Below are 20,964 nucleotides of genomic sequence, written 5' to 3'. Positions count from 1 at the left end.
GATACTGTCAATCTACTGTATCTGCATAGTGGTTACTATTTAATTACTAGATATTTATGTGCTTATCGCTCTGAAAGCTCAGTGTGTATTTTAATGCTTTTGAATGTTGTGTGTGTCTGACTTATCTGATCAAGCTTTTTTAAATCTGTTTTTCTCAGTATTCTGTAAATCTTTGAGATTTTGATTTTATTCTTTGCTTGTGAATGTAAAAATTACTATATTGGGGGGAACAAGGTAGGCACCCAAGCAGTTCCCTCAGTTGCCAGATGCAAGACTATACATCTCCAGCATGATGCAGCGCTGAAAGAAATTAAGGCTAGAAACAGCTGAATTGCACGACTGCTAATGATACCATATTACCTCAAATCCACCTTGCCTTCAATTATGTCACAGTGGAAGTGAGGTAGCTTAGTTTATTGAACTGAGTCTTTTGTCTTAAATGGACAATCTATCCTTACAGTTGCTAATTATTGATGGACAGCAGCTAAGAAGTGACCCAGCTACAGTGATGGATGAAGTGCAGAAGTTTCTGGGAGTCTCACCTCATTATAATTACTCTGAAGCTCTAACGTGAGTCTGTACCTTTAATCTCTTCTGTTGTATATGATTATGTACATCCATACTTCCCAGGGACAATTTATCATCAGTTACAAACAAAAAATGACATTAAAAGAATATTAAGGTTGCCAGGTCAAGCACTCAAAAATCACCCCCCTTGTGTATATCCATTCTGATGCAGTCTTTCATTACATGATCACATACTATTTTCCCTATAGGACCCCTGCCTCATTCAGTGCACAGGATAGATGGCACTCACTGAATGAACAACTAGTCCATTTCTCCCCATACCCATAGCTCAATGTGAGGCCCTAGAACTTATTTACTTCATACCGTCCAAACTCTGCTCTGAAGACACAATTATTAATTTCTTCATGGTTGTTTCTATGGTGCTCCTCACTGTAGTTTTTGAGTACTTCACAAACATTATTCAGGTTCAACAAGGAGTCTGGTGGCACCTTAAAGACTAACTGATTTATTTGGGCATAAGCTTTCGTGGGTAAAAACCTCACTTCTTCAGATGCATAGAGTGAAAGTTACAGATGCAGGCATTATATACTGACACATGGAGAGCAGGGAGTTACTTCGCAAGTGGAGAACCAGTGTTGACAGGGCCAATTCAATCAGGGTGGATGTAGTCCACTCCCAATAATAGATGAAGAGGTGTCAATTCCAGGAGAGGAAAAGCTGCTTCTGTAATGAGCCATCCACTCCCAGTCCCTATTCAAGACCAGATTAATGGTGTTAAATTTGCAAATGAATTTTAGTTCTGCTGTTTCTCTTTGAAGTCTGTTTCTGAAGTTTTTTTGTTCAATGATAGTGACTTTTAAATCTGTAATAGAATGACCAGGGAGATTGAAGTGTTCACTTACTGGCTTATGTATGTTACCATTCCTGATGTCCGATTTGTGTCCATTTATTCTTTTGCGGAGGGACTGTCCGGTTTGGCCAATGTACATGGCAGAGGGGCATTGCTGGCACATGATGGCATATATAACATTAGTGGATGTGCAGATGAATGTGCCCTTGATGGTGTGGCTGATGTGGTTGGGTCCTCTGATGGTGTCACCAGAGTAGATATGTGGACAGAGTAGGCAACGAGGTTTGCTACAGGGATTGTTTCCTGGGTTGGTGTTTCTGTGGTGTGGTGTGTAGTTGCTGGTGAGTATTTGCTTCAGGTTGGGGGGTTGTCTGTAAGCGAGGACTGGCCTGCCTCCCAAGGTCTGTGAGAGTGAGGGATCATTTTCCAGGATAGGTTGTAGATCGTGGATAATGCGCTGGAGAGATTTTAGCTGGGGACTGTATGTGATGGCCAGTGGTGTTCTGTTATTGTCCTTGTTGGGCCTGTCCTGTAGTAGGTGATTTCTGGGTACCCGTCTTGCTCTGTCAATCTGTTTCCTCACTTCCCCAGGTGGGTATTGTAGTTTTACGAATGCTTGATAAAGATCTTGTAGGTGTTTGTCTCTGTCTGAGGGGTTGGAGCAAATTCGGTTGTATCTTAGGGCTTGGCTGTAGACAATGGATCGTGTGATGTGTCTTGGATGGAAGCTGGAGGCATGTAGGTGATTATTCAGGTTATTTTTCCAACAGCCGTAAGAGGTGATGGGGTATTATCCCCATTTTGCAGATAGGAAACTGAGACAGACACCAAAGTCATAAATACACATAATCTTGCATGCCCAATTTGAGATGCATCTGGCCTGATTTTTGAGAGTTCTTAGCATTTCATCTATTCAAAACACAGCTCCCACTGACTTCTCCATTCACAACTGCAACTGCACCTCTGCAAATCAAACACTAGGGTCTCAAGTCAGGCACCCAGAAAATGAGGAACACACAACTAGTAATCACCTGTGAAAAGTATGGTTTAAGGGACTTGTTCAGCATCACACAGAAATTCTGTGACAGAGGCAGTGATAGAATACAGTTACCTAGTGCATCATTTAACAGCCTTAATCATAAGAGTTTCCCTTCAACTGTAAGAGTCGTGTTTTTTTAACATGGGTAAAGTAATGTATTTTCCCTAACCTTGTTCTCAGAAACGGCTTTGTTGAAACTTCCCAAAAAATTCAGCCTCAGGAAAACACCCAACAGGGAAAATTTCAGCTTTAAAGTTTGGCGAAGTTATAAGCAACTGAAAAGAGGATCTTATAATGGGAAGTGTCAGGCAGCCTATAATATTTAGTGTAAGCTCATCCCCCAGTGTGAGGCCCAAAGGCAATCAGAGGAATATCCTCCCTGTCTAGTGTTCCTTTGATACACTTTCCATTGATTTCAATGGCCATGAATCAGTGAAGTCCTTACCAAGGTGCCTGTAATGAGTTCAGTTCAGGTCTGAGATCTACACATGTAGGAGACCCGAAGGGTATAGATTTCCCCTGGATCACATGAAAGGGTGGTTAACTATCTTCCTGTCCTTTCCCAGTCTCTGCAGAGAGTTCCCCATCAGCTCTGGGATCTCTGCAGGAATTTGGATTGGGTGGATATTAACCGTCCCAGACCAGTAGTAAATAGGCAAGAGGCTTTTACACTGGGTCTTTCCACATTGGGGAACCTCACTTACAGTTGAATCCCAGGGGCAAGCACTGTATTGGAGCCAAGAAACCAACAGCCTCTTAGGAAGATGAAGGGCTACTGGGGCTCCCCAAAGCCAATATGCAAACATTCAGCATCTGCTTGGGTGGTCATTGCCTCCTACAGATTCCTATGTCTGCAGGACTTGGGGTAGTAATCCACATCCAGTCCATAGTTAGGGAGGAGAAGCAAATCCTACACACTTCCATCTCCATAGGAATGATACATAGGAATGATACAACCATAGGAATGACACAACTCCAGCAGGGAGTTTTCATCTCCCACACATTGCCTCCACTTTTAAGTGAGGGTAAGACTGCAATGGTTCCTCTTCAATCTTTTCCAGAACAAACAACACTTTGTGGGTTATACTGATCCTTATACTAAGTATAAGCCCAGAATTGTGCAGGCTTCTTCTTTAAAAAAAAAAAAAAAAAGTCTCTTAAAAACATTACTTTTCAAAATAGCTTTTCCTAGGTAAACAGTTTCATTTTCTGAAATGTAATTTTGTAAGTCCTTGGTTCATTATGTGTACAAAGCACTGGCAGGAGTTTTGAATACATAGCTAAGCTCCTGATGTTTGCACACCTGCCACACTGCTCATCTTACGTGCCTTTTGTTATGTTTTCAATATATTTGGGGACAAAAATTTCCCTTCGGTAACTAAACTGAAGTCAGTGGAGTCACACACCAGGTATAAAGTTGTTCCATTGCCTTTATTTAAACAGGAAAATGAGTTGTAAACAGTTCTATCAAATTATACAATCACAGTTCAGAAACACTGAGAACGCAAGTGTGCGGAGGAAACACATAGGTTTGCATGGAAGAGGAAACAACATTAAACAATGTGGTAGCTTCACATTAAGAATGTCAATATAAAATCGATTGGATAGGCTCCTTCAAAGTCATTGCTGTTTATTAAGCATACAACACACATTTTTAAAATTGTCAGAATGCAATCCAAGGACCCAATTGTGCAAACAGTACTGGGCAACAAGCTTATTGCCATGAGTAATCCATAAAAATCAATATGGCTTCTCACAGGAGCGTAAAATTCACCCTGGTGCAAAGAATAAGGGCTGTGCAACGCTTAAGTGCTGCTTATGGCCCTGCATAGAAGTAAATATCATTCAGTAGTTAGTAAGCACTCCATCCAGCACTGAGTGCAGAATTAAATCCTAACCTGCCATCCTTCACATACACTACTAAACCAGACTTGAGTTTTCCTTTTATTATTCTGATGCATTTGTAAAAACTGAAATTAAACTAATGTTGTAAGAATTAATTCCTATCTGTAAATATGCTCTGTGATCCTCAAGTAAAAAAATGCTAAAGAAAGATGTCACAATCCACAGGATCGGTGCTACATTGAAACAGTTTCTAGGAGGAACCCCTTCAGTGTGCCAGACCCCGAAGGAGTCTGTCTCTCCCTGCACAGGTTAGGCCTCACTACCTCCTTAGACTGAACCTCTGAGCCTTCAGCACTACTTCTTCACACCATGAACTCTGATCAGCAAGTCCAACTGAGATAGGCTCTTGGTAGAGATTTGTACACTCTTTGGGGATTAATGCACCTCACCAAGTATTCGTAGTGATACTCAAACAGCTTTGTCAAAACAGTAGGGTTTATTAGCCAGCTGGAACACAGCATAGGAAGACCTTAAGTTAGTATAGAGAAAGAAAGGTTAAAGCACAGAGCAAGTCCATTTTGGTTAGCCCAGAGTCCAGCCAAACTGTAATGAACCCCATTTTCAAGCTCTCTCTGTCTCTGTCTGACCTTCTTGGTCAGCCCCAGGTCCCAACTCTCTCCAGCAGCCAACTCTTATCCTCCCACTTCACACCTTCCCAGTCCTTTGTTCTCAAGCTGAGGGTCTTTTCTCAGCTTCCCTGCTGAGAGCTGGGAAAATCCATATCCCTGTTGGTCATTGGTTGCTACGTGGCAATGTCCTGGTGATTGGGTTTTCCATAGTCTTCTTAGCTTTTTCATTGATTTGGAGTCAACCTCCACCAGTTCTTTTTTTAATGACCCATTCAGGCTCAGAGAGCTAGTTGACATTCATACGTATGTCTCCCAGCCTCCCCTGAGGGTGGAGTCCTTTCCCCCCACCACAGCTAGCCATACAAAATGCAGGGGAAACTGAGGCACACATAGGAGTTGTAAAAATACTACAGAAAATTTCCACTTCATCACAAAAGGTAAGCTAAGTGTTTGTGGGAGCAAGGAGGAGTCTGCCATGTAAATCAGGTAAATTAGACGTTCAGACACCTGTCTGAATGCAGTTACCAGATTTGCTGGCAAATACTACATTAGGTGTGCGGTTACCTAATTTGCCATGGCAAATATCTATTTGCATGTGCACGTACCCATCAGAGGTTCCAAAATTAATACAGCCTCATTCACCAAGTTCCCCCCCCCCCCTTTTTTTTTTTTAAGATCCATCCCTATCCAGTTTCCTAGTTGCATCCTCTTGGCCACAGGATATCCCTGCCTTGCCCTAACTGGCTGGTAGGGGAGGGCATTAAACACATTGTTTCCCCAAACAACACATGCTCTGCAGCAGTTTGAGTTGGTGGTTCCTTTGTGGATTTTTCTTCACACTCCTCACCGTTGAGGCAGAAAGAAGTGGGCATTGCGTGTTCACATGGTTAACAGAGAGGCTCAGTAGTTGTGTTCCCCACTCAGAGAACAAAGGGGCTAGAGAGGTTGGGGAGAAAGATGGCCAGGCAGCACTAAGCTGCTGCTTTTCACAGCGGGGAAAGCCAGGCACAGAGCTAACACAGATCTAATCTGATCTGTCTAGATCAGGGGCGGACAAACTTTTTGGTCTGAGGGCCGCATCGGGTTTAGTAAATTGTATGGAGGGCCAGTTAGGGGAGGGGGTCATGGCCCGGCCCCCACCTCCTATCTGCCCCCCCCCCGGGACTCCTGCCCCATCCAACCCCCCCGTTCCCTGATGGCCCCTCTGGGATCCCTGCCCCATCTACACACCCCTGCTCCCTGTCCCCTGACTGCCCCCGGACCCAAGCCACCCCATCCAACCCCTCCTCTCATTCCTGATGGCCCCCCCAGGACTCCTGCCCCATCCAACCACCCCTTCTCCCTGTACCCTGACTGCCCCCTGCTGCCCCATCCAACCCCCCCTCCTTCCTGACTGCCCCCCAGGACTCCTGCCCACATTCAACCCCCTGTTTTCCCCCTGACCACCATTCACACCCCGAACTCCCCTGCCCTCTATTCAACCCCCCCGCTCCCTGCCTCCTTACCGTGCTGCCTGGAACACCAGTGTCTGGCGGCACTACAGCCATGCCACCCAGCTGGAGCTGGGCCATGCTGCCACCACCACACAGAACAGAGACCGGGTCAGGCCGGCTCTGCAGTTGTGCTGCCCCAGGAGCTCACAGCCCCGCCGCCCAGACTAGCATTGCGCCGGCAGCGGAGCAAGCAAGCTGAGGTTGCGGGGGTGGGGGGGCAGCAGGGGAGGGACCGGGGGCAAGCCTCCTGGTCCAGGAGCTCGGGGGCCAGGCAGGATGGTCCCGTGGGCCGGATGTGGCCCGCTGGCCGTAGTTTGCCCACCCCTAGTCTAGATTCTTATACAGCACTCTCCTGACTGGAGCAGATATGATTCAAGGACTGTTGCTTCCAAGTCTCCTGTCAGACAGTGCTTCAGAGAGAGAGAGAGAAAGAGAGAGAGAGACTATTTTGGAGACTGGAGGAATGGGCTATTAGGCCAAACTGTGAGTCCTCTGTTACAATTAGCTCTGCTGACAGGAGAAATCCTGGATGCCTGGATGCCTGTATCCCTCTCCCCCACACTGGAAAAGGTCGTCCATCTTCCCTCATACCCATTCTTTATGGGAGGAGGGAATGAAGACTGAGGCTACATCTACACTACAGGGGGGGGTCGATTTAAGATACGCAAATTCAGCTACGCGAACAGTGTAGCTGAATTCGACGTATCGCAGCCGACTTACCCCGCTGTGAGGACGGCGGCAAAATCGACCTCCGCGGCTTCCCGTCGACGGCTCTTACTCCCACCTTCGCTGGTGGAGTAAGAGCGTCGATTCGGGGATCGATTGTCGCGTCCTGACGGGACGCGATAAATCGATCCCCGAGAGGTCGATTTCTACCCGCCGATTCAGGCGGGTAGTGTAGACCAGGCCTGAGTGGCCCTGTGGGAGTAGATAGGGTTGGTGAGGTGAACATGACCCCACTCTGGTCCCATGGAGCTTTTTCAGAAAAAAACACAATCTGGAGATATATTATCTTCTCTTCATAGAAGATTAGGGTTGGAAGAGACCTCAGGAGGTCATCTAGTCCAACCCCCTGCTCAAAGCAGGACCAACCCCAACTAAATCATCCCAGCCAGGGCTCTGTCAAGCCGGGCCTTAAAAATCTCTTAAAAATCACCACCTCCCTAGGTAACCCATTCCAATGCTTCACCACCCTCCTAGTGAAATACTGTTTCCTAATATCCAACCTAGATGTCCCCCACTGCAACTTGAGACCATTGCTCCTTGTTCTGTCATCTGCCAGCACTGACAACAGCCAAGCTCCATCCTCTTTGGAACCCCCCTTCAGGTAGTTGAAGGCTGCTATCAAATCCCCCCTCACTCTTCTCTTCTGCAAACTAAATAAGCCCAGTTCCCTCAGCCTCTCCTCATAAATCATGTGCCCCAGCCCACTAATCATTTTCATTGCCCCCCGCTGTACTCTCTCCAATTTGTCCACATCCTTTCTGTAGTGGGGGGCCCAAAACTGGATGCAGTACTCCAGATGTGGCCTCACCAGTGCTGAATAGAAGGGAATAATCACTTCCCTCGATCTGCTGGCAAAGCTCCTACTAATGCAGCCCAATATGCCATTAGCCTTCTTGGCAACAGGGGCACACTGCTGACTTATATCCAGCTTTTCATCCAAAGTAATCTCCAGGTCCTTTTCTGTAGAACTGCAGCTTAGCCAGTTGGTCCCCAGCCTGTAGCAGTGCATGGGATTCTTCCATCCTAAGTGCAGGGCTCTGCACTTGTCCTTGTTGAACCTCATCAGATTTCTTTTGGCCCAATCCTCCAATTTGTCTAGGTCACTCTGGACCCTATCCCTACCCCCCAGCATATCTACCTCTCCCCCCCATTTTAGTGTAATCCACAAACTCACTGAGGGTGTAATCTATCCCATCATCCAGATCATTAATAACGATGTTGAAGAAAACCGGACCCAGGACCGACCCCTAGAGCACTCCACTTGATACCGGCTGCCAACTACACATCGAGCCGTTGATCACTACCCATTGAGCATGACAATCTAGCCATCCACCTTATAGTCCATTCATCCAATCCATACTTTTTTAACTTGCTGGCAAGAATACTGTGGGAGACCGTATCAAAAGCTTTGCTAAAGTCAAGATATATCACGTCCATCACTTTCCCCATATCCACAGAGCCGGTTATCTCATCATAGAAGGCAATCAGATTGGTCAGGCATGACTTGCCCTTGGTGAATCCATGTTGACTATTCCTGATCACCGTCCTCTCCTCCAAGTGCTTCAAAGACACATGCTACCTCTGCTCAAGCTAGCATGCTATCTACCCAAGTACAATCCGACCAACCGCTGGGTATGTATTCAGGTGCTCATCTTGAGCTGCCACCCATGTTCCTGTGGCAAGATTACCAACCCAGGGGATTGGGTGGGACTGTACTCGGGTAACTAGTCCACACTGCTGCAGTCACAGTATTTTTAGTGTGCTGGCTTGTGCAGAGCTAGCACGTCTGTCTACTTGCACTGTGAAGCTGGCCCCCAGCTGTTGTGTAAACATACCCTAAGCTGCCATGGAGCTGGGAGACACGTGAACACCAGAGCCAGGGCAGCAGCAAAGATGCCTCTGACCTCCTGTGAATCCCTGGGGGTTGCTAAGTGAAGGGCAAGTCCTGTAGCTCTTTCCATAAGGGAGCAACCCCTGCAGGCTTTTTTGTGCGGAGAAGCAATTAGGGTGCTTGCCCGAACTCAGGATACCCAGTCCAATTCTCTGCTCTGATACAGACTTCCTGTGTGACCTTGGGAAAGTCACATGGTCTTTCTCTGCTGCCATTCCCCATCTGTAAAATGGGGATAATAGCACTGCTATACCTCACAGGAGTGCTGTGAGGATAAATACATTAAACAGTAACAGAGGCCATATAAGTTCCTTAGATAAGGTAGGGAAGGGGGATATGTGCTGGGCAGGGGAAATTATAAAATATGAGGTCTTGTTGGCTCTCCTTTGAAAATTTGAGTTACAGCTAAGGCTAACACTGTATCCTTAAGTATTTCCATTGTGCCCAGATACAGTATCACATAACATACTGGGCACAAAATATACAACTTTATACAGTCCCGAGAACTTGAACACAATGGGGTTCGTCCAGCTTAACTGAATTGCCTGGCTTTTTCATTCTATAATTTTGGGCTTTCCCATAATGTTGAATATACTCATACTGAGACAGAAATGTTTAGGGCATAGTTCTACACTTTTACTTTAGCACAGCACACTATATTACTACTTCTCTTGGGAAATTAGTGCAAGCCAGCCAAAGTACTTCACTATGCAATGAGCAGATTGAAAAGTCCAAAATAGAAATGAATCTACCATCAATATATCCATTTAATCAATGACTTGTTTAATTTTAATTGATATAATTACTGTGACAATTTAGGCTAGAAGGATTAGTCCTGGGATAATAGGCTGAGCGGGGGGGGGGGGGGAAAGAAGCCCTCCTCCCCCCCCTTCCCTTCTCCTGAAATGAGTTCACATATGTGCAGTAGCAAATTGCAGGTGCGCTGGTGTTTAAGGAATAGGCCCAGGGCAACAAAACATTCTGAAACTAATTAACTTTACATTTCAGCCAATTATACTTCATCCTTCTCAAACAGCTGCTGAACAGCAAAAATGCAAACCTTTTCAATGTTTTATGCATGCTGCCAAGTCCCATAGCAATAAATTCAAAACTTAACACTATATTTTGCTTGTTTCCTTAGTGTGTTAATGCCATAATCTAACATTCCTATATCTTTGATTTTAAGACATGATGATCAGACTTCAAATTTCTGCAAAGATTGTTTAGAGACAGTGTTAATGCTGATGCCTGTCTTGGAATAAAAGTGACATCTAGAACTAATGATATGGGGCAACCAGCCCTCCGGGTGTAGTGATACATTAATGGCAAAACAACCACTTCTTCCAAAGGATCTAAACACTGCTTTAGTTGCCTCAAAAATACACACACAACTAAGGAATATATTGTTAAAAAAGTACTACTGGCAGATGTGTGCGTGCACACAGAGGAGACCTGATCTGACTTCCACTGAAGTCAACATGGTCCATAGGTCTTTTTTCAATTCTCTGGCACTTCCAGTGGACCAAGTTCTGACCTGGATAAGTGCCTGGTGTCACAAGTCCAGTCAAGTGCCCCCTCTTGACCATTCACAAGACTGCTGTGAAGGGAATCGATTCTGGATCCCATGTATTTTAAGTTTCCTGAGTCTTACAGTCCAGTCACTCACTGCCATTGGCTTGAGATCCCTAGCACACTCTCAGGGTGCAGATTCCCTGTCTAACACACCTTCCTGAGAGTTTAGACAATGTAGCTCACTGCCCAGCACTGTGGCACTCTGGCACCGGACTCTTCCAGCTCCCCTGTAGCTTAAACATGCCTTATCTCAGAACCTCCTGAAGGTGTGAGGTGCTGGGTTACAATTTAACTCTCAGCACACATTTGATAAGGTATAATACATAACACACAGTCTTTCCACAGGATTCAAACACAGCATTAGTCTTTCTTCAATAACACAAGAAATATATATCTATATAAAAATCATAAATCCTACATGCGTTTCTGTGCTTCCATTTCCTCAATATTCCAGCACATTCTTTGGGCTGGGATCAAGGTTACCTGGGACTATCCAGGAACCTCGTTGTGGTGCATAGCTTGCTTTTTTTAAAAAACATGGAGCCTTTTCTCCCAGCGTACCTACTGACTCTGGCCAGTCCATCTCCTTACCCTCTCCTGCCCAAACTTCTTGTGTGTCCATCAGTCTTTCCCTCTGAGTTCACTTTAAATGCCTTTTTTGTCACCTCTGTCTTGTCCTACTTAGGGAATTGCCACTCTCTGTATTTCCTGACCCCTTGAGACAAGAGAAGGAAGTGTCTTTCAAACAGCTCATGGAAACTCATTTAGCATATCTATTGTCCAGTCAAAGCACAGTAGTTAAAGATAAGTACTCCCTGTTGTCCTTAGTCTGGTGTATATTTGCTGTAGGTTCTGTCTGCAATGGTGGATATGCTTTGAGACAGGGGCTATCCGAGACTATCTAAGATAGGGGCTATCTAGTCAGTAGAATTCATACATTGTACAGATACCCCAAAAACATCACACATGGGGTTCCTGTTGACTGTTTGGAGAAATGGATATCTTCAAGCAACTGATAATGTTCTCAAACATGTATTGCATTGCATAAATTGTTCTTGAGCATACTGTGGCCATCTAAGACACTGTAATACCAGTATCTCTCCCTACTTGGAAGAAGTAAAATATCTCAGATATCACATAGTGGCAGTTTCTGGGTAACTGACTATTTAATGGCTGAAGGTTCTTCCATAATTAGACCTTTCTTAAGATATTATCCTTTTTAGGTTTGACCCTCAGAAAGGCTTTTGGTGTCAGCTGCTGGAAGGAGGGAAGACAAAATGCCTGGGAAAAAGCAAAGGCCGAAAATACCCACCAATGGATCAGGAGGTACCACTTTTCTAGAGATCTGAGTTACAGTTTGTGAAAAACTCATACAGCATCGTGCTTGGGGCTCAAGAATAAAGGATGGTTCATTTTTTAAGATTTTTTTTTTTAAACCTACAGTTCAGGATAACCACATCTGTATTTGTCCAACAAATGCATTCATATTCAGGCTTTTAGCTCCCCGGTCATTGCCTCATTGTGTGGTGATGCATGTCCCTGCTGACTGGGACATTTCCAGGCTGCACAGCTGTGAATTCTCCCAGCAAACTCAGACAGTGGAAGCTGACCTGCTTGCTTTCTCTTCAGAGACTAACAGTGTAACTGCTCACAGTAAAGCTACCACACAGCTCTTTCTGTGCAAGTTTATTTATTGTAAAGTGAAAACATATGTAAATACAATTAAAAAAACCTACACTCATGCTAATAAGCTTACTGGTGATCATCCCAACTCCAGCACTGGCTGTGGCAGGTGGCTAGTCCTTCAAACCCCACAGAGGAGCCTCTTCTATGGTCATATAACAGCCTCAGCTCAGAACTAACAAACTCATGAAGAGTTTGGTCCATCTTTTATACAGTTCAGGGGTCTTTCATCCAGAGTTTCAAGGAGTAGTTAACCAATAAACAAAGGGCTTTTCTCCGTAGGGCATAGTTTCAGGAGGCCTCCCAAGTACCTCCTAGGAAATCCATTTCATACATATTGTCCCAAACAGTTCTTTGACATTTCTAACTTTCCCCAAGGTTTACATTAGTCAGTCTCCTAGAAAAGTTACATACAATCCTACAATAACCTAAGCAAATGTATTTTAATACAGTGGATCCAAAAGGTATTCAGTTTAATAAGGTTGAACTTAATAAGGTTTGTCCAGGAAATTTTCCTGTCACAATGATACTAAGAGAACTGAAATTGTGTGTCATAAAAATGTGGACACTGTCCCTTTAAGAATTTTACCTGGTTTGTTTGTTTTTTTTAGCAAGATTGTTCCCCACAGGGGTGCCAATTTTTAATGTAAATTGTCTTTGTTCCTTTTTCCCCTTTTCCCTCAGTCTAGAGCTTTTCTTTCAAGCTACTACAGAGATCACAATGTGGAACTGTCCAAACTACTGCACAGATTGGGACAACCCCTGCCATACTGGCTGAGACAGGAGCTTCAGAAAGTGAGATAGCACTGATGTTCAGAGGACCAAAGTCTAATGACAGTTACCGGCACCATAAAACCCCTCGCTTCCCCGACTCACTTGTGATTGTCAGTAGAGGACCTCATGAATAACTGTCTCAAAATTAAATACAAATATAAAACTGTTTATATATGCACGCGCTGACAGCTATTAGCATCAACTCCTTTGTCAGCTTCTGGGACACAATATGGAGCTATGTGGCATTATTCTTTATCCAGCCTGGGACTCATGCATAATCTAGTCCCTCTGTTTACCAGAAAGTTCCAGAAACTGTATGTATGATTGATAGTCTTCATCATATATGACAAATTACAGCCTGTCAGGACACAAGCAAAGGACAGAAACATCTCTCGGTGGATTATGAGGTTGGTTGAATTTAATAGTTTTCTATATGTTTTTCTTTTGGCCTGATCCTTCAAGGTGAAAAATGAGGGAACTCAGGGGGCATTCAGAACCTTGCAAAACAGGGCCCTTAGTTATTAGGGTTTATTTAGTTATAACTAACAATGCTGCCCTGTTGCTTTCCTCATAAAAAGTAGCTTGTTTTGTTCACAGTGGCCTAAATTCCTTTATGGCATAACTCCATGGACTATTTGGTCAATGGTCTGTGGGATTTCTTTTCTTACATCTTTCTCTCAAACAAGATGTACCCTGGTCTACGGAAGCTGTGTGTGAACTGCAGAAGTGCAGCTGTCCTGTTAGCCCCTCAAGCAGTGAACCAGTCAATGAAGCCAGCCACTTGAAAACTGTGCCTTTCACTGAACTAACATTCTTACCTTGTTTTGCCCCCCTTTATAAGATTTTCATCATGCTTATCTAGTTCCTATGGTGCTTGTGTTTGGGATGTGAAATCTGATTAGTTTGCCATAATGTCATTGGGACTCATAAAACAATCATCAGAAAGGTCAAAATCTAAGCAGACCATTAGCTCAGTGAACTTCACACTGACAATGGCTTAATTCTGACAATTTCATGGTCAGGCTTGGGAGCAAATAGTTTTTACTCTGAAGCCTTTAAATTACGAGAGACTGGGTTTCTACTGTTCTAGTATCATAGCCTTAAACCCTTGTCAAAAAGGCCTATAGAACTTAATAGGAATGAAACAATAAATTAATCTGGGTTCTATAAAAATTACTTTACAAACCTATAAGCTATCACAAAAAATTATCTCCATTCTGTAGATTTTTTTTTAAACCAGCCAATAGAACTTAATAGGGAATTATATCCACAGTATCACATACATGTGGTGATGTATTCTTATTTTTGCACATCCATATACTCTATCTATCTATATATATATATATAAGTAGCCACACTGTCCCTGTCCAGTTTTTTCCCCCTCCTCCTTGGATACAGTCCCTGTCTACTTAGGACACTGGATGTGCCTCATATTCCTGCCCATTGCCTATCTCCCTCTTCTCCCCTCCCCCGCCCCCCAGGCACTATCCCTGCCTCCAGCTTCCATAGGAGGAGCCCAGAAGCAGAAGATGTGTGTATGAGACGGAGGAGATAGTGCAGTCAGGCTGGAGTGAAAGTTGTGGGGGGACCAACCATGCTTTCAGAGTAATAGAGTTTAAGGCCAGAAGGGACCACCATCTAGTCTGACTGCCTGTATAGCATAGGCCACCAACACCACCCAGCATCCGCACACTAATCCCAATCACTGAAATTAGACCAAAGTATTACAGCCCATAGGCGACGAGCCTGTTATTTGCCACAGGCAGACAATAGAAGGAACCAAGGTGCAATGGTAGTTGGGGCCCCTGCAACAGCAAGGAAATAATTAAGATATACCCATGTAAACCTGGCAAGTGACCCACACCCACATGCTGCAGAGGAAGGTGAAAACACCTAGGGTTACTTCCAATCTGATTTGGGGGAAATTCCTTCCAGATGCCACAGATGGCAGTTGGTTAGATTCTGAGCACGTAAGCAAAAAACAAAGAGAGAAATGCTCAGTGCCACCTCAGAGCCCTGGCCCTCCCTGTCCAATGGCCCGTCTCCAGCCATGGCCATCCCTGATGCTCCAGAGGAAGGAGATAAAAAACCTCCCAGAATACATTGGGGGAGGGAGAAATCCCCGCCTGACCCCTGCAGGTGGCCAGCAAGAACCCTGAAGCATGAGCTTTTAGGAACAAAAAATATAAACTGGAAGTGAGACTCATAGAATCATAGAAGATTAGGGTTGGAAGAGACTTTAGGAGGTCATCTAGTCCAATCCCCTGCTCAAACCAGGACCAACCCCAATTAAATCATCCAGCCAGGGCTTTGTCAAGCCAGGACTCAGGCTTGTTGAGCCCTGCCCCCTACCACCACAAGCAACCCAATCATATATTTGTACTCATTAATTTGTCCAGGTCTTTCTCAAAGCTAAGTCAGTTGTTTGCCCCCACAATTCCTATTGGGAAGCTTTTCCAGAACCTCACCCCTCTGATAGTTAGAAATCTTATTTTAATTTCCAGCTGGAATTTGTTCTTTGCCAGTTTATATTCATTTGTTCTTGAGCCAACATTGTCCTTGAGCTTAAATAGCTCTTCACCCTCCCTGGTATTTACCCTCCTAATCTCATAGCTGTAACTGGACATTTTAGTGCCCGGGAAGAGCAAGTATATTTGTACCCCACTGCTGGGGGTTTTGTGGGGTTTTTTTTGGCATTTCTCCACCCCATTTTTCTGCCCCTGCGGCTTTGCACCCTCGGCAGCTGCCCTGCTCGCCCTGACCTGGTTACAGCCCTGCCTAAACTATTTACAGAGGACAATCATATCTGCTCTCAGCCTTCATTTTGCTATACTAAACAAGCCAAGCTTTTCCAGTCTCCTCTCATAGATAGGGCCTACATTCCCCTGATCATCCTAGTAGCTCTTCTTTGCATCTGTTCTGGTTTAAATTTATCTTTCTTTAACATCGGTGACCAGAACTGTACTCAATATTCCAAATGAGATCTGACCAGTTCCTTGTACAATGGCATTAACACTTCTCTCTCTACTGGAATTGCCTCATTTGATAAATCCTAGAATCACATTTGCCTTTTTCACAGCCACATCACATTGGTGGCTCATAGCTGTCCTGTGATTGACCCAAACACCAAGGTCTTTCTCCTTCTTTTGCATCCAACTGATTAACCCCCAGCTTGTAACAGAAATTCTTCTTATTATACCCCAAGTTCATGAATTTTCATTTTGTATTACAGACGACCCTCGGGTTACGCAAACCTGACTTATGCAAATCTGCACTTACGGAAAAAGTTCTGTAAGTTAGAAATAGTTTGGGGTTTTTTGCATAATGGTCAGGTATACGTTTCTGACTTACGCAAAATTCAAGCTACACAAGGCATTCCGGAACGGAACACTTGCGTAAGTCCGGGAGTGTCTGTATTGAATTTCATCCTATTTCTGTCACTCCAGCCTTCAAGGTCATCCAAATCTTCCTGTAGATTATTCCAGTCCTCCTTTGTATTGACAATGCTGCCTAACTTTGTATCTTCAGCAAATTTCATTAGAACACTTCTACTTTTTGTGCCAAGGTCACTAATAAAAATACTGAATACGATTGGTCCCAAGACCAATCCTACAGGAACTCCCCTAGTAACCGCCCTTCTCTTCAATAATTCACCTTTCAGCACAACCCATTGTCCTTTTCTGGCTGCATTTGGAATTGCAGCCCAATGCCAGCTACAGACTCACAGCAGTGGCTTTGAATGGCTGAAACCAGAAATGCAGTATCAGTTCTAGCTCAGTCAAAAATCATGCACTTCTGGTGGCGAAAGTCATAGAAGTTGCAGAATCATTGCAAGAGTTGGCAACACCGTGTCCCTGTAACTGTGTGATGTTAATGGGACCTAACTCATGTCTAAATAATAAAACCACATTGGCCACATCCAAATTCTAAAGTTTCTCCCCCTCCACCCCCCAAAAAAAGGGAAAATGGGAAGGAGTGAGGAAAAAACAGTGTTGCCAAATATTGTGCTATTGTGAATCTCGCAATAGTTGGTGTTTTCCTTAACGCCCCAGCTGCTGGCAATTAGAAATTACATGAGAATTTCAGCTTTCATTTATTAACAAAGTAAGTTTCTAGCTGTTATGGTTGTAGGGGAAAAATTGAAAACATGACTCAAGTGCACCCTAATGCTCAGAAGACAGAAAGTAAATAAAGAATCACAGGTTTATTATTCTGGAAAAAATACTTTTGAGCCAAACTCATGATTTTTGGAGGGTCCTGACTCGTGATTGTTGAATATTTAGGGTTAACGATGTTGAAGAAAACTGGTGTGGTAAAACTTTTTTGGACAAACCGGTGAAAGGTTGCAGTGGGGAACGGGAGTAATTCCAAAGACTATCCAGCCAACCCATAATCTGATAGAACATATTTAAGTGCTAAATTGCATCGGCAGCAACTCATCAGTAATTAAAAGATAACTCTGTATTCTTTTGAAATGAAAAGCTCAGGAAACACCAAATGTTGTTTTGGGAGCTTTTAAAGGAATACAGCAGATGTCTTAATCTGTTGCACTCCCTTTTGGGAGGGGTGGAAACCAGCTTTTCATGTAAGAAAAATACTAAAGTATCTTTTAAAATCTCCTTTTCTGCCATCCTATTATGTCTTTAATATCCACTCCAGAGGAGCGTTTCACATCACTTCTGTTTTTTGTGCCTCCTTGTTACTTATGTTTGGATAAATGCCATGCTATCAAGATATTCCATGTTCTCATTGATAAACTGAGACTTGATGTGGTTTTGTTAGGTGTAGCATACAATTTGAATATAAAATAACAGCATGTTAGGGTCTAATTTCTTCTGCCTGTAACATGATCCATCAGCACAGCCTTTGTCCAGAACAAATTTATTGTAGAAGGGTCTTTGTACGCTGGCTGTAAATAATCTTGACTTTTTTTTCCCTTTTAGCAATTCATGAAATTATGCTTTTGACATCACTGACTATGTAACTGATGGGCATCTGAAAAACCAATTAAATAAATATAACAAGAATAAAGAGTAAGCCAAATATGTTGTTAATAACAAGGAAAGCTGGAGTTTTGGGGGATGGGGAAAATCGTGGACTGACTTTCTGTTTTATGAATTACATACCCGGCCAGGCTGACTCCTGCATCTGTGCAGAGTCTCACTGAAGTCAATTGTACATGGAGTTTGCCCAGGTAGAGCTTTTTGTAGGATTATACCTCCTTTACATCCTCCCCCTTACTGCATCTGTATCCTTCCATGCTTGCTCTAGTATGTCTGCCTTTAACAGGTAAAATCCAGCATGGATCAACACATGTGCCAGAATCTATGATAGCATAGCAGATTACCAGAGCAGTGTCTCAGTGTTTATTTACAAAAAACAACAATGTAAGTAATCATGGTTGTCTTTTAGCTAGAGGCAATCAGAATAGCATCTGTAAACTTTCAAATTATGTATTGACCTCTCAAAGTCTAAAATAAAAAATTTCCAGCTTAACTGCTTTTAGCCTCCCCCCCAGCCCACCCCGCATCAGACAAATTCCCTCCAAGATATGGAATCAGTTTGCCAACTTTCCCCAGAACAAATTAAAATGGCTGAATTATAAACTCTTGGGGGAAGGAAAAGTGTATATAGTAAAAACAATGAGAACACTGATTTTGTGATGTTATCATAGAATATCAGGGTTGGAAGGGACCTCAGGAGGTCATCTAGACCAATCCCCAGACAGATTTTTGCCCCAGATCCCTAAATGGCCCCCTCAAGGATTGAACTCACAACCCTGGGTTTAGCAGGCCAATGCTCAAGCCACTTTAGGGCCATGATTTGAAAACAGAAATAAAGAATGCTTTGTAGTATCAAATTATATCCCTGCATCCTCTTTTTGTTCTTATTTGTACTCAATTTTGAGTGAATAATTTTTATGAAAAGTGTTGAAAAGCCCATTCAATTGAAGAGCCACAGAACTAGCACAGATAGATCAGTAAAGCTCCTCCACACCATCCTGCTAATGTGAGTTAGCCATTTTCTGGATGAACCCCTTCCAACATGAAGATGGTAGCATAGTCTCTTTGCAACCACTGCATACTCATCTTCACTGAGGACTTCCCAAAGAGTTGAAATTCCATACAACTTTCAGAATATGTCCATCCTCACAAGTATCACATAATAAAACCTACCTTTTAAAATAAATACTTCTTATCACATGTATTGCAATATAAACCAAAGACAAATAGGCCCTCCAACATTATCTTAAAGACATATATTCTCAGAGGACGTATTTTCCCTGTAAATGAAAAAATTCTTACCTTTTTTTAATATTCTCTTTTCTTCCAGAGTATCCTTTTAATGCGACTGATAAAGTGTGGACCTATCTACAGATTGGATCCCCCATCACTATCATATCTGGAAAAGCTAGCAGAAAATAAGGATTTGCAAACAACAGAGATTCTTAAGTGTTCAGTGTTCCAGTGACTGGATACTTTTTATAAAACATAATCAGCATCATTTGGAAATATTTTTTTTAAAAGTCCTAGTCAAAGACCTGAGACATGGGCAAAAAGCTAATGGCCTTGCCTATGGGGGTTTTTTTGGTTTCTTTTTCTATCTGACAACAGCACATCCAGTTTAACTCTGATATATGCTTGAGGTTTGGGAAAAAGCAAAATAAATTTTGATCACAAAGTATTTTTGTTTGGGGCAGGGAGAAAATCTGTATTTGTTGAAATTGTTTTAAGTAATTGTGTACGCACCTTCTTAGTTCTTCTCACTTCTACAGAATAAACACCTCTGCTGGTACATGAGCACTTCTTTTTTCCTTATACCCTCTACAGCTGTCATAGCTAAACCAAAATACTGCTATTTGTTTGACCTCTGCCTTATATTTCAAGTTGTGCACTGGCTCAGCGATTCTTGCCTTCTGCATCCATACTGTGCCTCCACTCATCCTCCACACTGCAGCCTCTGATGCTTTGGGATTTTCAGCTTCTTGTAGACCTAATCATGCACCTCACTCTTTGTCCCCCCACTTTTGGGCAGAGAACAATCATTTTGGCCTCTGGCTGCCCATGTACATATAGTGGTAAATATTATACTTGGTGGGCATGACTTTCAAAAGCATTAGGCATGCATGCTTCTACCTGAATTCAATGAGAACCATAGCTACTCAGCTGCTCAGATAATCAGGCCCTTATTATTGAATATTCATTGGTGCAGTGACTTGAACAGGACTCTCCAGTGTCTCAGGTGAATGCTGTAATTGCCAACCTACAGTCTCGCTCTATATATAAAATTGGACAAGTCCAATTTGAGAGTGCCTTACTTCAGATTACCCAATGGCTTAGTGGTTAGGCCACTTTCCTGGGAAAGGAAGATGTGGGTTCGAGTGCCAGGCAGAGAAGGGATTTAAATCTGGGCCTTCAGGTGAGTGCCCTAACCATTGGGCTATTGGTCTATCTCTGGTTCTTTTTCCACAAGAGAGGACTAACCTAGCTTAGACAACATCAGGAGCCTATTTACAGCTGAGAATCCCAAGCAGAAATAGGTGCCTGCAGCCCAGATCAGTAGGAGTTATACACCTAAGTACCTTTGAATCTGACCTGTCTTGTTCCTCTGCATTTCATTACTGGCTGGCTTAGTTGGCTTCCTTCTCAGCTCGTGGGCTTCTGAAGATCCATTACTTAGCTGCCTAACTCTTGCCAGGCATTTCACAGGGACCCAGGGAGCCTAACTCAGGCTGAGGATTTCACTAGGTGGAAGGGTGCCTCAATGTTAGGCACTGCAAGACCCAAGCCCTTTTGTGGATCTAGCCTTAAGTGACATAGGAGTCTTTGTCCCATTTTCAAAAGTGATTTAGGCCCTTAGGAGCCTAAATTCCATTGAAAGTCAATGATACTTGAATGTGCTTGGTTAGGTGTCCAGTGGGACTGCCAAAAGCA

The 20,964-nt window shown here is 43.5% G+C and overlaps 1 protein-coding gene across 2 annotated transcripts in view; it reads left to right on the top strand.

Moving 5' to 3' along the window:
* LOC135879050 (bifunctional heparan sulfate N-deacetylase/N-sulfotransferase 4) overlaps positions 1-19,514 on the top strand; it is a 170,875-nt gene extending 151,361 nt beyond the window's left edge. The window contains exons 11-14 of one of the 2 annotated variants that reach the window (XM_065404857.1): positions 461-570; positions 11,797-11,899; positions 12,941-13,051; positions 19,364-19,514. In XM_065404857.1, coding sequence (XP_065260929.1) covers positions 461-570; positions 11,797-11,899; positions 12,941-13,051; positions 19,364-19,501 — 462 coding nt within the window. In that variant the 3' untranslated portion in view covers positions 19,502-19,514. Of the gene's footprint in view, positions 1-460; positions 571-11,796; positions 11,900-12,940; positions 13,119-19,363 lie in introns of those variants that run through there. The other variant, XM_065404858.1, reaches the window with a different exon arrangement.
* The last annotated feature ends 1,450 nt before the right edge of the window (positions 19,515-20,964 follow it).

This window comes from Emys orbicularis, chromosome 5, assembly GCF_028017835.1.
Source record: "Emys orbicularis isolate rEmyOrb1 chromosome 5, rEmyOrb1.hap1, whole genome shotgun sequence".
Classification (NCBI taxonomy): Eukaryota; Metazoa; Chordata; order Testudines; family Emydidae; genus Emys; species Emys orbicularis.
Note: the sequence above shows the minus strand (reverse complement) of the source record. Positions and strands in the feature narration are given on the sequence as shown.